The sequence below is a fragment of the Oncorhynchus kisutch genome, linkage group LG15, assembly GCF_002021735.2.
Source record: "Oncorhynchus kisutch isolate 150728-3 linkage group LG15, Okis_V2, whole genome shotgun sequence".
In the NCBI taxonomy this organism is placed as follows: Eukaryota; Metazoa; Chordata; class Actinopteri; order Salmoniformes; family Salmonidae; genus Oncorhynchus; species Oncorhynchus kisutch.
The window spans coordinates 68,454,992-68,468,891 of NC_034188.2; the positions used below are offsets into that span (position 1 = coordinate 68,454,992).

General features: G+C 40.7%; 2 protein-coding genes across 2 annotated transcripts; one reads left to right on the forward strand and one right to left on the reverse strand.

The window, feature by feature from the left end:
* Nucleotides 1-35: 35 nt before the first annotated feature.
* LOC109905777 (tail-anchored protein insertion receptor WRB) lies at nucleotides 36-9,850 on the reverse strand. The gene is made up of 5 exons (XM_020503373.2): nucleotides 9,712-9,850; nucleotides 7,903-8,068; nucleotides 2,309-2,376; nucleotides 2,029-2,143; nucleotides 36-1,698 (listed from the first exon to the last, which is right to left on the reverse strand). Exons 1-5 carry the CDS (start codon nucleotides 9,799-9,801, stop codon nucleotides 1,625-1,627), a joined length of 513 nt encoding a protein of 170 aa, XP_020358962.1. The 5' UTR covers nucleotides 9,802-9,850; the 3' UTR covers nucleotides 36-1,624.
* Nucleotides 9,851-10,224: 374 nt separating this feature from the next.
* LOC109905779 (non-histone chromosomal protein HMG-14B-like) lies at nucleotides 10,225-13,498 on the forward strand. Its single transcript, XM_020503375.2, has 6 exons — nucleotides 10,225-10,480; nucleotides 11,816-11,839; nucleotides 11,928-11,954; nucleotides 12,071-12,109; nucleotides 12,207-12,338; nucleotides 12,540-13,498. Exons 1-6 carry the CDS (start codon nucleotides 10,463-10,465, stop codon nucleotides 12,603-12,605), a joined length of 306 nt encoding a protein of 101 aa, XP_020358964.1. The 5' UTR covers nucleotides 10,225-10,462; the 3' UTR covers nucleotides 12,606-13,498.
* Nucleotides 13,499-13,900: the final 402 nt, after the last annotated feature.

Below are 13,900 nucleotides of genomic sequence, written 5' to 3' on the forward strand. Positions count from 1 at the left end.
ACCCAAGATGCTAAGAACAACCAACACTTTAGGCCTTCAGTTTTCAAATTCTTTATTGTGTTGAAGTATGCATAATTATTATGCATACTTCAACACTTCCAAAATCCAAACAGTAAACTTTGTAATATTAGTTCAGGTTTCATTCAACAAATGAAAATGTGCTACAGACCATGCCTACAATTAACATGAACAAAATTACATACCAATATGAAACAATTGCAACACTTGCTCAACTCATTTAGATCAGTTGAAATTAGATTTAAAACGGTCATTAAACATGCTCATACAATCATTACGCAGTGAAGCAATTTGTGAAATACACTAGATTGCCAAAAGTATATGGACACCCGCTCGTCAAACATCCCATTCCAGAATCATGGGCATTAATATGGAGTTGGACCCCCATTTGCTGCTATAACAGCCTCCACTCTTCTGGAAAGGCTTTCCACTAGATGTTGGAACATTGCTGCGGGGACTTGCTTCCATTCAACCACAAGAGCATTAGTGAGGTCTTCCAATTCATCCCAAAGATGTTTGATGGGGTTGAGGTCAGGGCTCTGTGCAGGCCAGTCAAGTTCTTCCACACCGATCGACAAAACTTTTCTGTATGGACCTCGCTTTATGCACAGGGGCATTGTCGTGCTGAAACAGGAAAGCGCCTTCCCCAAACTGTTGCCACAAAGTTGGAAGCACAGAATTGCCTAGAATGTCATTGTACGCTGTAAGAAGACTTCCCTTTACTGGAACTAAGGTGCCTAGCCCAAACCATGAAAAACAGCCCCAGACCATTATTCTACCTCCGCCAAACTTTAAATTTGGCACTATGCATTCAGAGAGGTAGCGTTTTCCTGGCATCTGTCAAACCCAGATTTGTTAGTCGGACTGCCACGTTTCCACTGTTCCAGAGTCCAATGGCGGAGAGCTTTACACCACTCCAGCCGACACTTGGCATTGCACATGGTGATCTTAGGCTTGTGTGCGGCTGCTCGGCCATGGAAACCCATTTCATGAAGCTCCCGACGAACAGTTATTGTGCTGACGTTGCTTCCAGAGGCAGTTTGGAACTCGATAGTGAGTGTTGCAACGGAGGACAGACAATTCCTACGCACTATGCGCTTCAGCGGTCCCGTTTTGTGAGCTTGTGTGGCCTACCACGTCGCAGCTGAGCCATTGTTGCTCCTACACATTTCCACTTCACAATAACAGCACTTACAGTTGATCGGGGCAGGTCTAGCAGGGCAGACATTTGACGAACTGACTTGTTGGAAAGGTGGCATCCTATGACAGTGCCACATTGAAAGTCACTGAGTTCTTCAGTATGGGCCATTCTACTGCCAATGTTTGTCTATGGAGATTGCATGGCTGTGTGCTGTATTTTATACACCTGTCAGCAACGTGTGGCTGAAATAGACAAATCCACTAATTTGAAGGTGTGTCTACATACTTTTGGCCATGTAGTGTAACATCCGAATTCCGAAGCCAACATAAGACACACTAAAATATGTGCAATAACATTGGCAATGTAAGGCAATGTTTGAATATGGGGTGCTTTGTAAAAGTGCTTACCAACAGTACCAATTTACATTTGGGGAATAAATAAGACATTAATAAAAGATCCCATTCCTTAGCTAATTGCATGTAGACCAATAGATGCCACTTTGTTGCACACCACCAGCCAGCATGTGATTCCAACACCACCTGAAAGGATAGAAAGGCTGGGTTCAAATAGTAATTGTCAGAGTTGTCAGTTAGTAGTATTTGATGTAGGTACAAACAAAAATGTGCATTCAACATGGCATTTTGAACCAGTTCAATGAGAATTCCATGTTAAGAGAGGAAACGAGTCATGTGATTCTATCTTCAGTATTTAAAGAGAACGAATAGACGAGACATTCAGTAGTCGTCTATAATTAGCCACAGTTTACTAACAGTTTACTATTAAACACTAAACTTGATTACTATGAATTTACCCACAATCAAAAGCGAGTGTGGGCCTCAATCCTCAGGCGTTGTAATCACACAATTTACCTGCTACTCCAGATGGGAATGCCACCAGCTGCTCCAGGGGGGCAATCCACTTACTGGGTACAACAGTCACTGGGTCAGCATAATACTTCCAAATCAGGGAGATCATCAGAGCAGCCTAGAGAGACAACAGAAAACAACCTGATTCAGTGCATCAAAATGCAACACAATCACTTGTGCATGTCACCGGTGGTGAAAACTGACATTTAAAAAAAGTATGTATATTTTTTACCAATTAAAGAATATAGGATATATTTCTAATTTCAACATGTTTAATACTCACCTGGAGGATGTAAAAACCTATATTCACCATCCATTTCATTTTGGCTTGTTGAGCAGTTCTAGACTTGACTGTAAGAAGAAAAAAAACAGATCTTATCTGCAGAGGAACCATCTAAATTAATTATTGGTATCCATTCTCTAGGAATTTCAACAGTTCTAATAACAGTTGCCTTTTGTGTGTTCTTCTCAATTAATTTCAGTGTAAATACTACACAACATGCATTGGAATATAACCTGTTTTGTATGGTATGGCATAAGGGAGGGGTTGGCAGGGAAAATAAGCCTGATGTGTGACCAGTGCATATGACTGGAGAAATATGCATGTGGTGCATTTAAATTTGAAAACACTTTTCATTCCAAAATAGTGAAATATTCCTGTTGTTGAACAACAGGATTTGAACTTGAAGGCATGTTAGTTGATAGGCAGCGGCCCTGAACTGACACAGCATGGGAGAGAGTTAGAGACAGTTGTTTGGGTGTACAGTAGGGAGGATCTAGAGACAAAAAGTTGATTTTCTCAATGTACGAAACACCATATTTCAAAGTCACCTGCATTGTGACTCATCTAAACAATGTGGTAAAGAGTGAACTTGTAGACTTTTTTTGTTTCCTTTTTGACAAATTCAAAACTAGATATTTTCAAACAAAAACATAAAAATTGCCTTGGGGTTTTTGTCGCAACCTTTATTTGCCACTGTAAAAATATAATATTGTAACAGTATACTACTGAAAAGTGCTTTCTAAACAAACCATTGTCATTCCTGAGAATTTGTCCATTTTTCATAAACAAAAAAAATCCAAATCTGATTATAGTATTTCCTTGTTTTCTCTGTCATAGCCCTTACGGTTGCAGGGAAGGCGCCATAGTGTAATACAAAGCCTGCCATTCATATAACATTAACTCTTGGCAAATGGCTGTTGGAGACATTTGGTTGTTGTCTGAAAGCCAATGGGGTGTATGTCTGTATAACACCAGCTCGTAATGGAGCTATATACTATGCATCCTGCCTCTATAGAGTTCAGAGATGTGGCCTGGACATGAAGGACATCAACAGGCAGCAGCTGCACCATCAGCTGATAATATACAGTTGGCTGGGTGTTCCATGCATCGGCAGGACAGAACAGCTACGTCTGGTAAGACGAGGGGTGGGGCTATGCGTCTATTTGTCAATAGCAGCTGGTGTGCAATGTCTAATATTAAGGAAGTATCGAGGTATTGCTCGCCTGAGGTAGCGTACCTCATGATAAGCTGTAGACCACACTATCTACCTATATTTTTCGTAGCCGTCTATTTACCACCACAAACCGATGCTGGCACTAAGACCACAGTCAACGAGTTGTATAAGGTCATAAGCAAACAAGTAAATGCTCACCCAGAAGCGGCGCGCCTAGTGGCTGGGGACTTTAATGTAGGCAAACTTAAATCCGATTTATCAGCATGTCACATGTGCAACCAGAGGAAAAAAACTCTAGACCATATTTACTCCATACACAGAGACGAGTTCAAAGCTCTCCCTCACCCTGCATTTGGCAAATCTGACCATAATTATATCCTCATGATTCCGGCTTACAAGCAAAAACTAAAGCAGGAAGTACCAGTGACTCGCTCAATACGGAAGTGGTCAGATGACGCGAATGCTACGCTATAGGCCTGTTTTTCTAGCACATACTGGAATATGTTCCGGGATTCATCCAATGGCATTGAGGAGTTTACCACATCAGTCACTGGCTTCATCAATAAGTGCATCAACGATGTCGTCCCCACAGTGACCATACGTACATATCCCAACCAGAACCATGGATTACAGGCAACATCCGCACCGAGCTAAAGGCTAGAGCTGCCATTTCAAGGAGCTGGACCCTAATTCGGACGCTTATAAGAAATCCCGCTATGCCCTCAGACAAACCATGAAACAGGCAAAGCGCCAATACAGGACTAACATTGAATCCTACTACACCGGATCTGACACTCGTCGGATGTGGCAGGACTTGCAAACTATTACAAACTACTAATGGTAACCCAGCCACGAGCTGCCCTGTGACGCAAGCCTACCAGATGAGCTAAATGCCTTTTATGCTCGCTTCGAGGCAACGTAACACTGAAGTATGCATGAGAGCACCAGCTGTTCCGGACGACTGTGTGATCATGCTCTCCGTAGCCTATGCGAGCAAGACCTTTAAAGAGGTTAACATTCACAAGGTCGTGGGACCAGACGGATTACCAGGACGTGTACGCGGACCAACTGGCAAGTGTCTTCACTGACATTTTCAACCTTTCCCTGACCGAGTCTATAAAACCTACATGTTTCAAACAGACCACCATAGTCACTGTGCCCAAGAAAGCAAATGTAACCTGCCTAAATGACTACCGCCCGGTAGCACTCGGTAGCCATGAAGTGCTTTGAAAGGCTGGTCGTGGTTCACATCAACATCATCATCCCGGAAGCCCAAGACCCACTCCAATTCCCATACCACCTCAACAGATCCACAGATGATGCAATCTCAAACGCACTACACACTGCCCTTTCCCACCTGGGCGAAGGGAACACCACAGCGCCTTCGGAAAGTATTCAGACCCCTTGACTTTTTCCACATTTTGTTACGTTACAGCCTTACTCTAAAATAGATTAAATAAATAAATATCCTCAGCAATCTACACACAATACCCCATAATGACAAAGCAGTAAAAAAAAATTTTTGCAAATGTATTACAAATAGTAAACAGAAATACCTTATTTACATAACTATTCAGACCATTTGCTATGAGACTCGAAATTGAGCTCAGGTGCATCCTGCTTCCATTGATCATCATTGAGGTCCCACAGTTGACAGTGCATATCAGAGCAAAAACCATGCCATGAGGTCAAAGGAATTGTCCTAGGAGCTCTGAGACAGGACTGTGTCGTGGCACAGATCTGGGGAAGGGTACCAACATTTTTCTGCAGCATTTAAGGATCCAAAGAACACAAAGTGGCCTCCATCATTCTTAAATGGAAGAAGTTTGGAACCACCAAGACTCTTCCTGGCCACCTGGCCAAACTGAGCAATCAGGGGAGAAGGGCCTTGGTCAGGGAGGTGACCAAGACTCCGATGGTCAATCTGACAGAGATCTAGATCTACTCTGAAAGAGCTCTGGAGTTCCTCTGTGGAGATGGGATAACCTTCCAGAAGGACAACCATCTCTGCAGCACTCCACCAATCAGGCCTTTATTGTAGAGTGGCCAGACGGAAGCTACTCCTCAGTAAAAGTCACATGACAGCCCGCTTGGAGTTTGCCAAAAGATACCTGAAGATTCTCAGACCATAAGAAACAAGATTCTCTGGTCTGATGAAACCAAGATTGAACTCTTTGGCCTGAATGCCAAGTGTCACATCTGGAAGAAACCTGGCACCATCCCTACGGTGAAGCATGGTGGTGGCAGCATCATGCTGTTTTTCAGCGGCAGGGACTGGGAGACTAGTCAGGATCGAGGCAAAGATGAACTGAGCAAAGTACAGAGAGATCCTTGATGAAAGCCTGCTCCAGAGCGCTCAGACTGTGGCGAGGGTTCACCTTCCAACAGGTCAACAACCTTAAGCACACAGCCAAGACAACGCAGGAATGGCTTCGGGACAGGTCTGAATGTCCTTGAGTGGCCCAGCCAGAGCCCGGACTTGAACCCAATCAAATATCTCTGGAGAGACCTGAAAATAGCTGTGCAGCAACACTCCCCATCCAACCTGACAGAGCTTGAGAGGATCTGCAGAGAAACATGGGAGAAAATCCCCAAATAGAGGTGTGCCAAGCTTGTAGAGTCATACCCAAGAAGACACGATGCTGTAATTGCTGCCAATGGTGCTTCAACAAAGTACTGAGTAAAGGGTCTGAATACTTATGTAAATGTGATATTTCCATTTTTTTATTTGTAATAAATGTGCAAATATGTGAGCAAGACAAAGGAGCTGACTGTGGACTACAGGAAAAGGAAGACCGAACACGCCCCCATTCACATCAACGGGGCTGTAGTGGAGTGGGTCGAGAGTTTCAAGTTCCTTGGTGTCCACTTCACCAACAAACTATCATGATCAAAACACACCAAGACAGTCTTGAAGAGGGCACGACAACACATTTCCCCCCTCAGGAGAATGAAAAGATTTGGCATGGGTCCCCAGATCCTCAAAATGTTATACATCTGCACCATCGAGAGCATCCTGACCAGTTGCATCACTGCCTGGTATGGCAACTGCTCGGCATCTGACCGTAAGGCACTACAGAGGGTAGTGTGTACGGCCCAGTACATCACTGGGGCCAAACTTCCAGCCATCCAGGACCTATGTACTAGGCAGAGTCAGAGGAAGGCTCAAAAAATTCATAAGAGACTTTTCTCTCTGCTACCACACGGGCAAGCAGTATCGGAGCGCCAAGTCTAGGTGCAAAAGGCTCCTTAACAGCTTCTACCCCCAAGCTATAAGCCTGCTGAACAATTAATCAAATGGCCACCCGGACTATTTACATTGAACTCTCTCCTTTGTTTTTACACTTCTGCTATTTGCTGTTTAATATCTATGCATAGTCACTTCACTCCAACCTCACATGTACAAATTACCTTGACTAAACTGTACCCCCGAACATTGACTTAGGTACGGGAACCCCTTGTATATAACCTTGTTATTGTTATTTTGGTGTGGCTGGGTAGCCTAGTGATTAGAGTGTTAGCCTAGTGGTTAGAGTGTTGGAAGGTTACAAGTTGAGCTGTCGTTCTGCCCCTGAACAGGCAGTTAACTGTTCCTAGGCCGTCATTGAAGATAAGAATTTGTTCTTAACTGACTTGCCTAGTTAAATAAAGGTAAAATAAATACATTTTATTGTGTTACTTTTTATTTTTTACTTTAGTTTATTTAGTAAATATTTTCTTCACTCTATTTCTTGAACTGCATTGTTGGTTAAGGGCTTGTAAAGTAAGCATTTCACGGTAAGGTCTACCTACACCTGTTGTATTCGCGCATGTGACAAATAAAATTGTATTTGATTTGATTTGATAATGGATCACTCTTATCTCTATATCAGGGATTTTTCTGCATTGTAATCCTTAGGCAGGTGTTTTTTTTTCGGGCCACTGAACAGTGTTAAATCAAATTTCCGGGATGGAAAAATGCTTTCAGTGTAAACTTAAATGACTAAAAACTGATATAAAGTATGTAGAAAAGACAATAAAGATATATTTTTAAATGAAATCATCTTTAAGAACTAACAATAACTTAAATAAAAGCTAGACAGTAGGGGAGAATTGAAAATTCCAAAAGCAATGAATTCAGCAGTATTGATTTTGTTATTATGTTTGAGCATAAGAACATAGCATTAAAACTGCACAATTTTCCCTCAGCTTCATGGCAGAATGTGGAATCGCATGTTTTTAAACATTAAAACTGCAAAAATGTATCTCAGCTCCATGGATTGTAGAACTTCAGGAAATTGGCTTAAAATGCAAACGTCAACTGGCCCGACCACGCCCATTGCCATGCCCCCTACCACACCCACCACATAAGCCCCTTTTTGATCCAGAAAAAAAAAAAAATGTAGTGTGGACATCAATTTCAATTGTGTGTCTCTCTTACCATGTGTCTTCAGCTTGTCAGTCATCTTGTTGATTTTGCGCTCTAGTCTGGCGTATCTGGCAAACTCATCCATCATGCTAACGCAGTTGTGCTCCTTCTTCATCTCCTGGATCTCAGCCCGCATATCCCTCTCCTGCTCAGCATCTTTCTGAAGGACCTTCAATAGCTTCACATTCCAACAGACAAAACCTTTAATTTTATATTTTCGCAAAAACATAGCAAACACACACTACTAGATCTGCTGCCACCAGATGGTGCTGTTATTCCTTACGTCTTTAAATGCATAAGGAATAACAGCACCATCTGGCTGCAGCAGGGCTATTACACTACAAATTTAGCCATGTTTCTGATATGAGATCGCTTTGGGATGGTTACCAGTTAGCCCTTGATCATGACTCTAAGTTTCATTACATTACACATAAGAGTCATTGGACGAAGGTGTCTTCTATATGGTGGAGCTTTGTAAAGAGCCCTGACGCTTAATCTGAACATAAGGACCTTATCGTTCATATCAGCAAAAAATTAAGGTTAAATTGTTACACCCCTCGATAGGTTTAGGGTCAGTGTTCCCATGCGGCCATAACGCCATGTTACAGCACTTGTTTATGGAAGCCAAGAGGCTACCACCAGTGCTAATTATCTATATTGCATGTTCTAAACACCTGTCTGTATGCGTAACTCGGGAAGTGTAGTTCCGTTGGATGAAGGTACCCATAGCTGTATGAATCTGTGCAAAACTGCTACAGTAAGTGCATTTTTTTATTTGAAGCCTTCTTTCTCGCTGATGAAAGATAACGGCCATATTTTTCAAAAGCCGTATCGCGATCAATGATTATTGATGTTTCTAAACGTTAAAACACAGCGTCAGGACTGTAGTCCACATGAGGTAGTCGTGGATGAAGCTAATGGCTGAAAACTGTAGGGAGAAGGCAGAATGCTGCCTAGTTTGAGAACTAGTTACCAGTATGTTACTGCAACAAAAGTGCAAAGGTAGTGGAAAGTTGCATTATGTCTGATAAACACTGTAGTCATCCTGTTAAATGTGTTGTTCAGATACAATGATGATCACGAATTGCATTTACATGCAAAAATGTTTACTAATTTAAAAAGTAAATTTTCTTTGTAATGAAATTGCCTCTGCAAGTGACAAGTATTTTTCTGCCTCCTTGGGTCATTTATAGTTTATTGCATGAGAACAAGCAACACCTGGTTTAGTAGTGTATTGCTTAATAAAGTAGTAAGGCACGAGGGGGTGTGGTACACCCCCATAAGAGCTATTCTTATGCAATGTGGAGTGCCTGGATACAGCCAATAGCCATGGTATATGGGCCATATACCACAACATCTCAGAGGTGCCTTATTGCTATTATAGACGTAGAAACGTAATTAGAACAGTAAAAATACATGTTGTCATACCCATGGTATACAGTCTCATATACCATGGCTTTCAGCCAGTTAGCATTCAGGGCTCAAACCACCCAGTCTATGACAACCCATATTATATGCATTTAGACTAGAAATGTCATCAGACGACCGTATTTATGGTTGATATTTTAATCTGTGCCCAATAGATAACTACACGGCATTATCTACCTGGTTATAACACACCTTACGTGATACAATGTAACAGTTTAACATTTGCCAACAGGGTGGAATGGTTGGTTAGCTTCGCTGTTGTTTATGGGGGGCGCGAGAGGTGAAATAGCTAGCTAGCTAATATAACCTGGGCAAATTTGCCAACAAATTACATGATTTAGAAGCCAACCCTGCATTTCTCACACGACCAATGCCTAAATAACCCCTACTTACGAAAGAGGAAATAGTCGGCAAGAGTGTTTTGAAGAGATTGCAGAAAAAGACAGATCCCAACACCAGGAACCAAGCGCACCCAGCAGCCATTTTTTTTAAATCAACCTTTGTTGCTGCTGCTCGTCATAAAGGGACGCCACATCCAGGCTGAACTATGTGCTGAGTTTTATATTAGAAACGTATTTAATTCAAATACAGCTTATTTTATTAACTTCAAATGTAATATATAAATTCAGTATCCAAATGTGCTAAATTTACTACATTACTTTATTCAATAAAAAAAATATACTGACAATTCTATAACGGTCATTTACAGTATGTGTACATTATTCTGATATAATATCAACGAAAATAACACATCATTTTGAATCTAGCTATTCCCACCCCTAAAGTCAACATTTTTCGTTGGAACGACTGATTGGCATACAGACCTACCCACACAGGTAACTTGCTTTGGTTTAAAAATCTGTTGCCTGGACGTTAAAGCCAATCAATGGCAACAAGGGGCGGAGAATAAATTGCCAGTCAGGTTGGTAGGATAAGGAATACAATATAAAGAGGGGGGATCCAATCCAGTTTCAGCTAGTTTCTAGACGTAGGCCTACTGATGAATTATTTACGTTAGTTACAGTGTGTTCTGAAGGAATTGAGTGACTTACATCGGACACATTCAGAAGCCTGCATTGAATTTTCAGTAACTGAGAAGGCTAATTTGTCCTCTAATTCTCTAGACAATACAAGCAAAGCAGCCATGCCGAAAAGAAGCAAAGTAAGTTGGAATGTTTACCTTTTTAATTTTAAACCTTATTTTACAATGTATAATTTCTCACATGAAGTGTTTTTATAAATATCTGCAACAATCGCATGTACTCTAAAATATGCTTGATACAATGTAACAAGTTTTCTCTAAAGTATGAATGTGTTTTAGTGTGTCTTGTCGAAATGGAAGTGGCGCCTTTTTACTTAGTGTGGTAACATTTTGCTTTCGTTCTCACTTTCTCATTTTAGTAACCTGTAACGTTACATGATAAACTATCGCAGCTTGTGCTTTTTATATAAGTTACTTAATCATATAATTTAATTTGACGCATATCGGGTCTTTCATGAATGTAAAGTAGCTTTTAATAGCCTTCTCAGCAATGAGATCAGACAAAGGGGTGTAACCCATCTGCAATGTAACTAAGCTACATGTTGCCATTGCAGAAATGCGTGCATGATCTAAATGATATTTTGTGAATATTGGGATTGCTTCTATATATTTGGTTCACGTTTATATTCATATACTTTTAATAGCCCATGCCTGTGGCATCCTATATCATCACTTTGTGTCCTGTGTGCAGTAAAGCGTATTGTAATGCGCGACACCCTATGGCACGAAAAGGTACGGTCTTTGAAGTGTCATGGCAGCCCTTGCAAATAGGAAAGGCATCGACAACTCGGCGCCATGTATCACTTTAATGGGGTTTTAGAGAAAGTAATTCTAAAGAAGACGACCACGTGATTTATAGCTGGTCACGTGTTCAGTTTTTGGGGATTTGCTATTTGTTTGTGTGCATTCCCTGCCTTTGCTTCCCTAACAAATGTTGCATTATGTAACAGCGAATTTCTGAAGACATGCTCCACAGCGCATATGGGTGAACTGGTATCGGGGAATTATAGATATTCAACTAATGGCGGGAACATACAGTTGACTGGTTGACGTAACGTGTGGATGGATGCCTTCATATAACAAATCTCTGTCGGTTGATGGGGGAGGGGCTGTTTATTGGCCTTTATGCGTATGGGCTACTAAAGCCTAACGATAACATACCTTTTTACTTGTCACTCTCAAGGTAGTTGGTACCACAAAGGCTCCATTTTGCACCATGACAATGGGAAAAGTCAAATGGCATAGTAATGTTAAATGTTTACCCTCCCCCACTCACTTTCAGATTACATAATTTGTATCTAATTTGGGGATGGGGCAGTGGGGGTACAGTTTGTGAGCCCATCCCCCTTAGCATTACACACCCACTTCTCCCTGCAGCTCCCGACCTATGATTGTGGGATTGTTCTTGGTTTTTACTAAGAATTTTACTTCTTCTCTCCCACCACCTACTCACAGGCAAATAATGACACTGAAGTCGAGGTTAGTATTTAATGCTCTTATACAATTTTATATTATGAATAAATTATTTTTTCTGCAATAGCTGATGTAACTGTCTTTTTCTCACCAGCCAAAGAGGAGATCCACGAGGTTATCTGTAAGTTTGCTATATATTATCATATTTATGTTGTATATCCTGTTTATGTTTTCTATGAATAGATGCTATTGTGTATTTGTAATTGGACTAATTATCTAATATGCATTATTTTACAGAAACCCACTACTCCAGCTAAAGCAGAGCCTAAGGCAAAGGTAAAATAAATGTTGTAATTTCAGCTAATGTCAACCCCCAAAACATAATTATACATATTGTACATTGAAATGTATCATGTATTTCTGATTCTTGTAGACACCAGTCAAGGCAGCAGCCAAACCCAAAAAGGTAAAGGCGGTAGTAGAGAAGTCCAAGCCTGAGGAGAATAAAGACGATCCTGAGGAAGAAGCAACACCGGCAGAAAACGGAGAGGCCAAAGCTGAGGAGGTAAGACTTGTTACCTTAGTTTCAATTATACAATATGCCATGTCAGTGATATACAACATTCAAAATCAGGAGGATTGGGTATTACAAACAGACCAACAATAATTGTCGTTGCAGCTGTTTGTACCCCACACACATAGTGTAAACAACTAGACCTAAAAGAACTGTTCTGTAATATGGGAATGTAACTTTTTCATCCGCCAGGAGGCAGCAGAAGAGGAAGATGCTGATGCAGACGAGCCTGAGAAAGAGGAGGATGAGGCAGAATAACATCCTTACCCTTTTGCCAGTGCTCCCTGTACCTCCTTTCTTGTACAATTCAGAAGAATATTTTTATCAACTATTTTCTTAAGAAAAAGCAGGTTGTGTAGTAGTAAGATTGTAGAAACAATTATTATTTTTTACCTCTGGAAGAAAGGTTATGGTCATTGTGTGTTTCCCTTTTCTTTTGTGGTCTGGTTCAGTTGTCAGAGGGAGGGGGGCAGGTTTGTAGCAATGACTTGCAATCACGCCAATATCAGGAACTTGTTATTCAACTGGGAGCGCTTGTCTGACACTAACATTCCATAGGCTTTATGAGGGACAGTTTATTTAACCTGTGTTGTATGGAGAAGGGTTGGGGGTTTATACACAATAATACTTGTTTTATTGTTTATATTGGGTAGGAAGGTGGTAATTCTGTTTTTAAGCTGTGCTCTATGAATTTTTAACTATTATCCACATCGTATTATGAATCCACAGTTATGGTTCATTCTCCCTAGTACATGTACTGGATTTTTCATCAGGCCTGTGCATTATGTGAAATGGTTTTTGTCTCTGTTTGGTGATGGCATTGCAATAACATTTGATATAGCTGCTGTGAAACTGTTTTTTTTTTTCTTCATAATTTCTATGCAGTATGTAATGGTACGATTTGAGGATGGTTCGTGTTTATAGCCAAGCTAATAACATGAAATACATTAGTGTTACACATACTGGTTGTAGCTTATCCTTTTGAGGATACTGATAAACATTGACTGTACTTTCACTTAATCCTTCAAGTGAACATAGCAGCCGTAGATTTCCATGTAGTTTTAGAATTTTATGTACAGTTTCTCTTTGTTGTTGTATCTGTGTTATTATTGGTATAAACATGCCAATTGAATTAAAATGATTGTAATTTCTTTGTTTTCTCTGTTCTCTTATTGATCACAAGTGGAATGTAAACATGCTATTATAATTGAGACACTCACTGTGAATTGATTAAATACTCTGTAATTTCGCTTATACCATATGGCGAGAAAATGTGATTGTTTTTGCCAAATATTGAGCATAGGACCGCAATTCTATTGAGTGCAGCCATACACCAACTCGGTAGGTTATTTGACAAGCATCTGCATGACAATCGCACTATTTCAGGGGTCGTCAACTAGTGGACCAAATTCACCCCGTTGTCGAGTTTATTTAATGCATTCGAATAGCCTACAATGATCCATTAGGCTGCTTGCATAGTGTTTTAAAAAATAATTCTTATAGCATAAATGGCATTTGTTGTACCATAAATACATTTCCTGAAATGGATAATG

Bases quoted from the DNA above. Each gene is read 5' to 3' on its own strand.
- LOC109905779 (XM_020503375.2), top strand. The intron at 11,840-11,927 runs GTTAGTATTTAA...TTTTCTCACCAG, and splicing joins ATAATGACACTGAAGTCGAG to CCAAAGAGGAGATCCACGAG. The intron at 12,339-12,539 runs GTAAGACTTGTT...TTCATCCGCCAG, and splicing joins GAGAGGCCAAAGCTGAGGAG to GAGGCAGCAGAAGAGGAAGA.
- LOC109905777 (XM_020503373.2), bottom strand. From the start codon at position 9,801: ATGGCTGCTGGGTGCGCTTGGTTCCTGGTGTTGGGATCTGTCTTTTTC. The intron at 8,069-9,711 runs GTAAGTAGGGGT...TGGAATGTGAAG, and splicing joins TGCCGACTATTTCCTCTTTC to CTATTGAAGGTCCTTCAGAA. The intron at 1,699-2,028 runs GTAAATTGTGTG...CTATCCTTTCAG, and splicing joins ATTCCCATCTGGAGTAGCAG to GTGGTGTTGGAATCACATGC.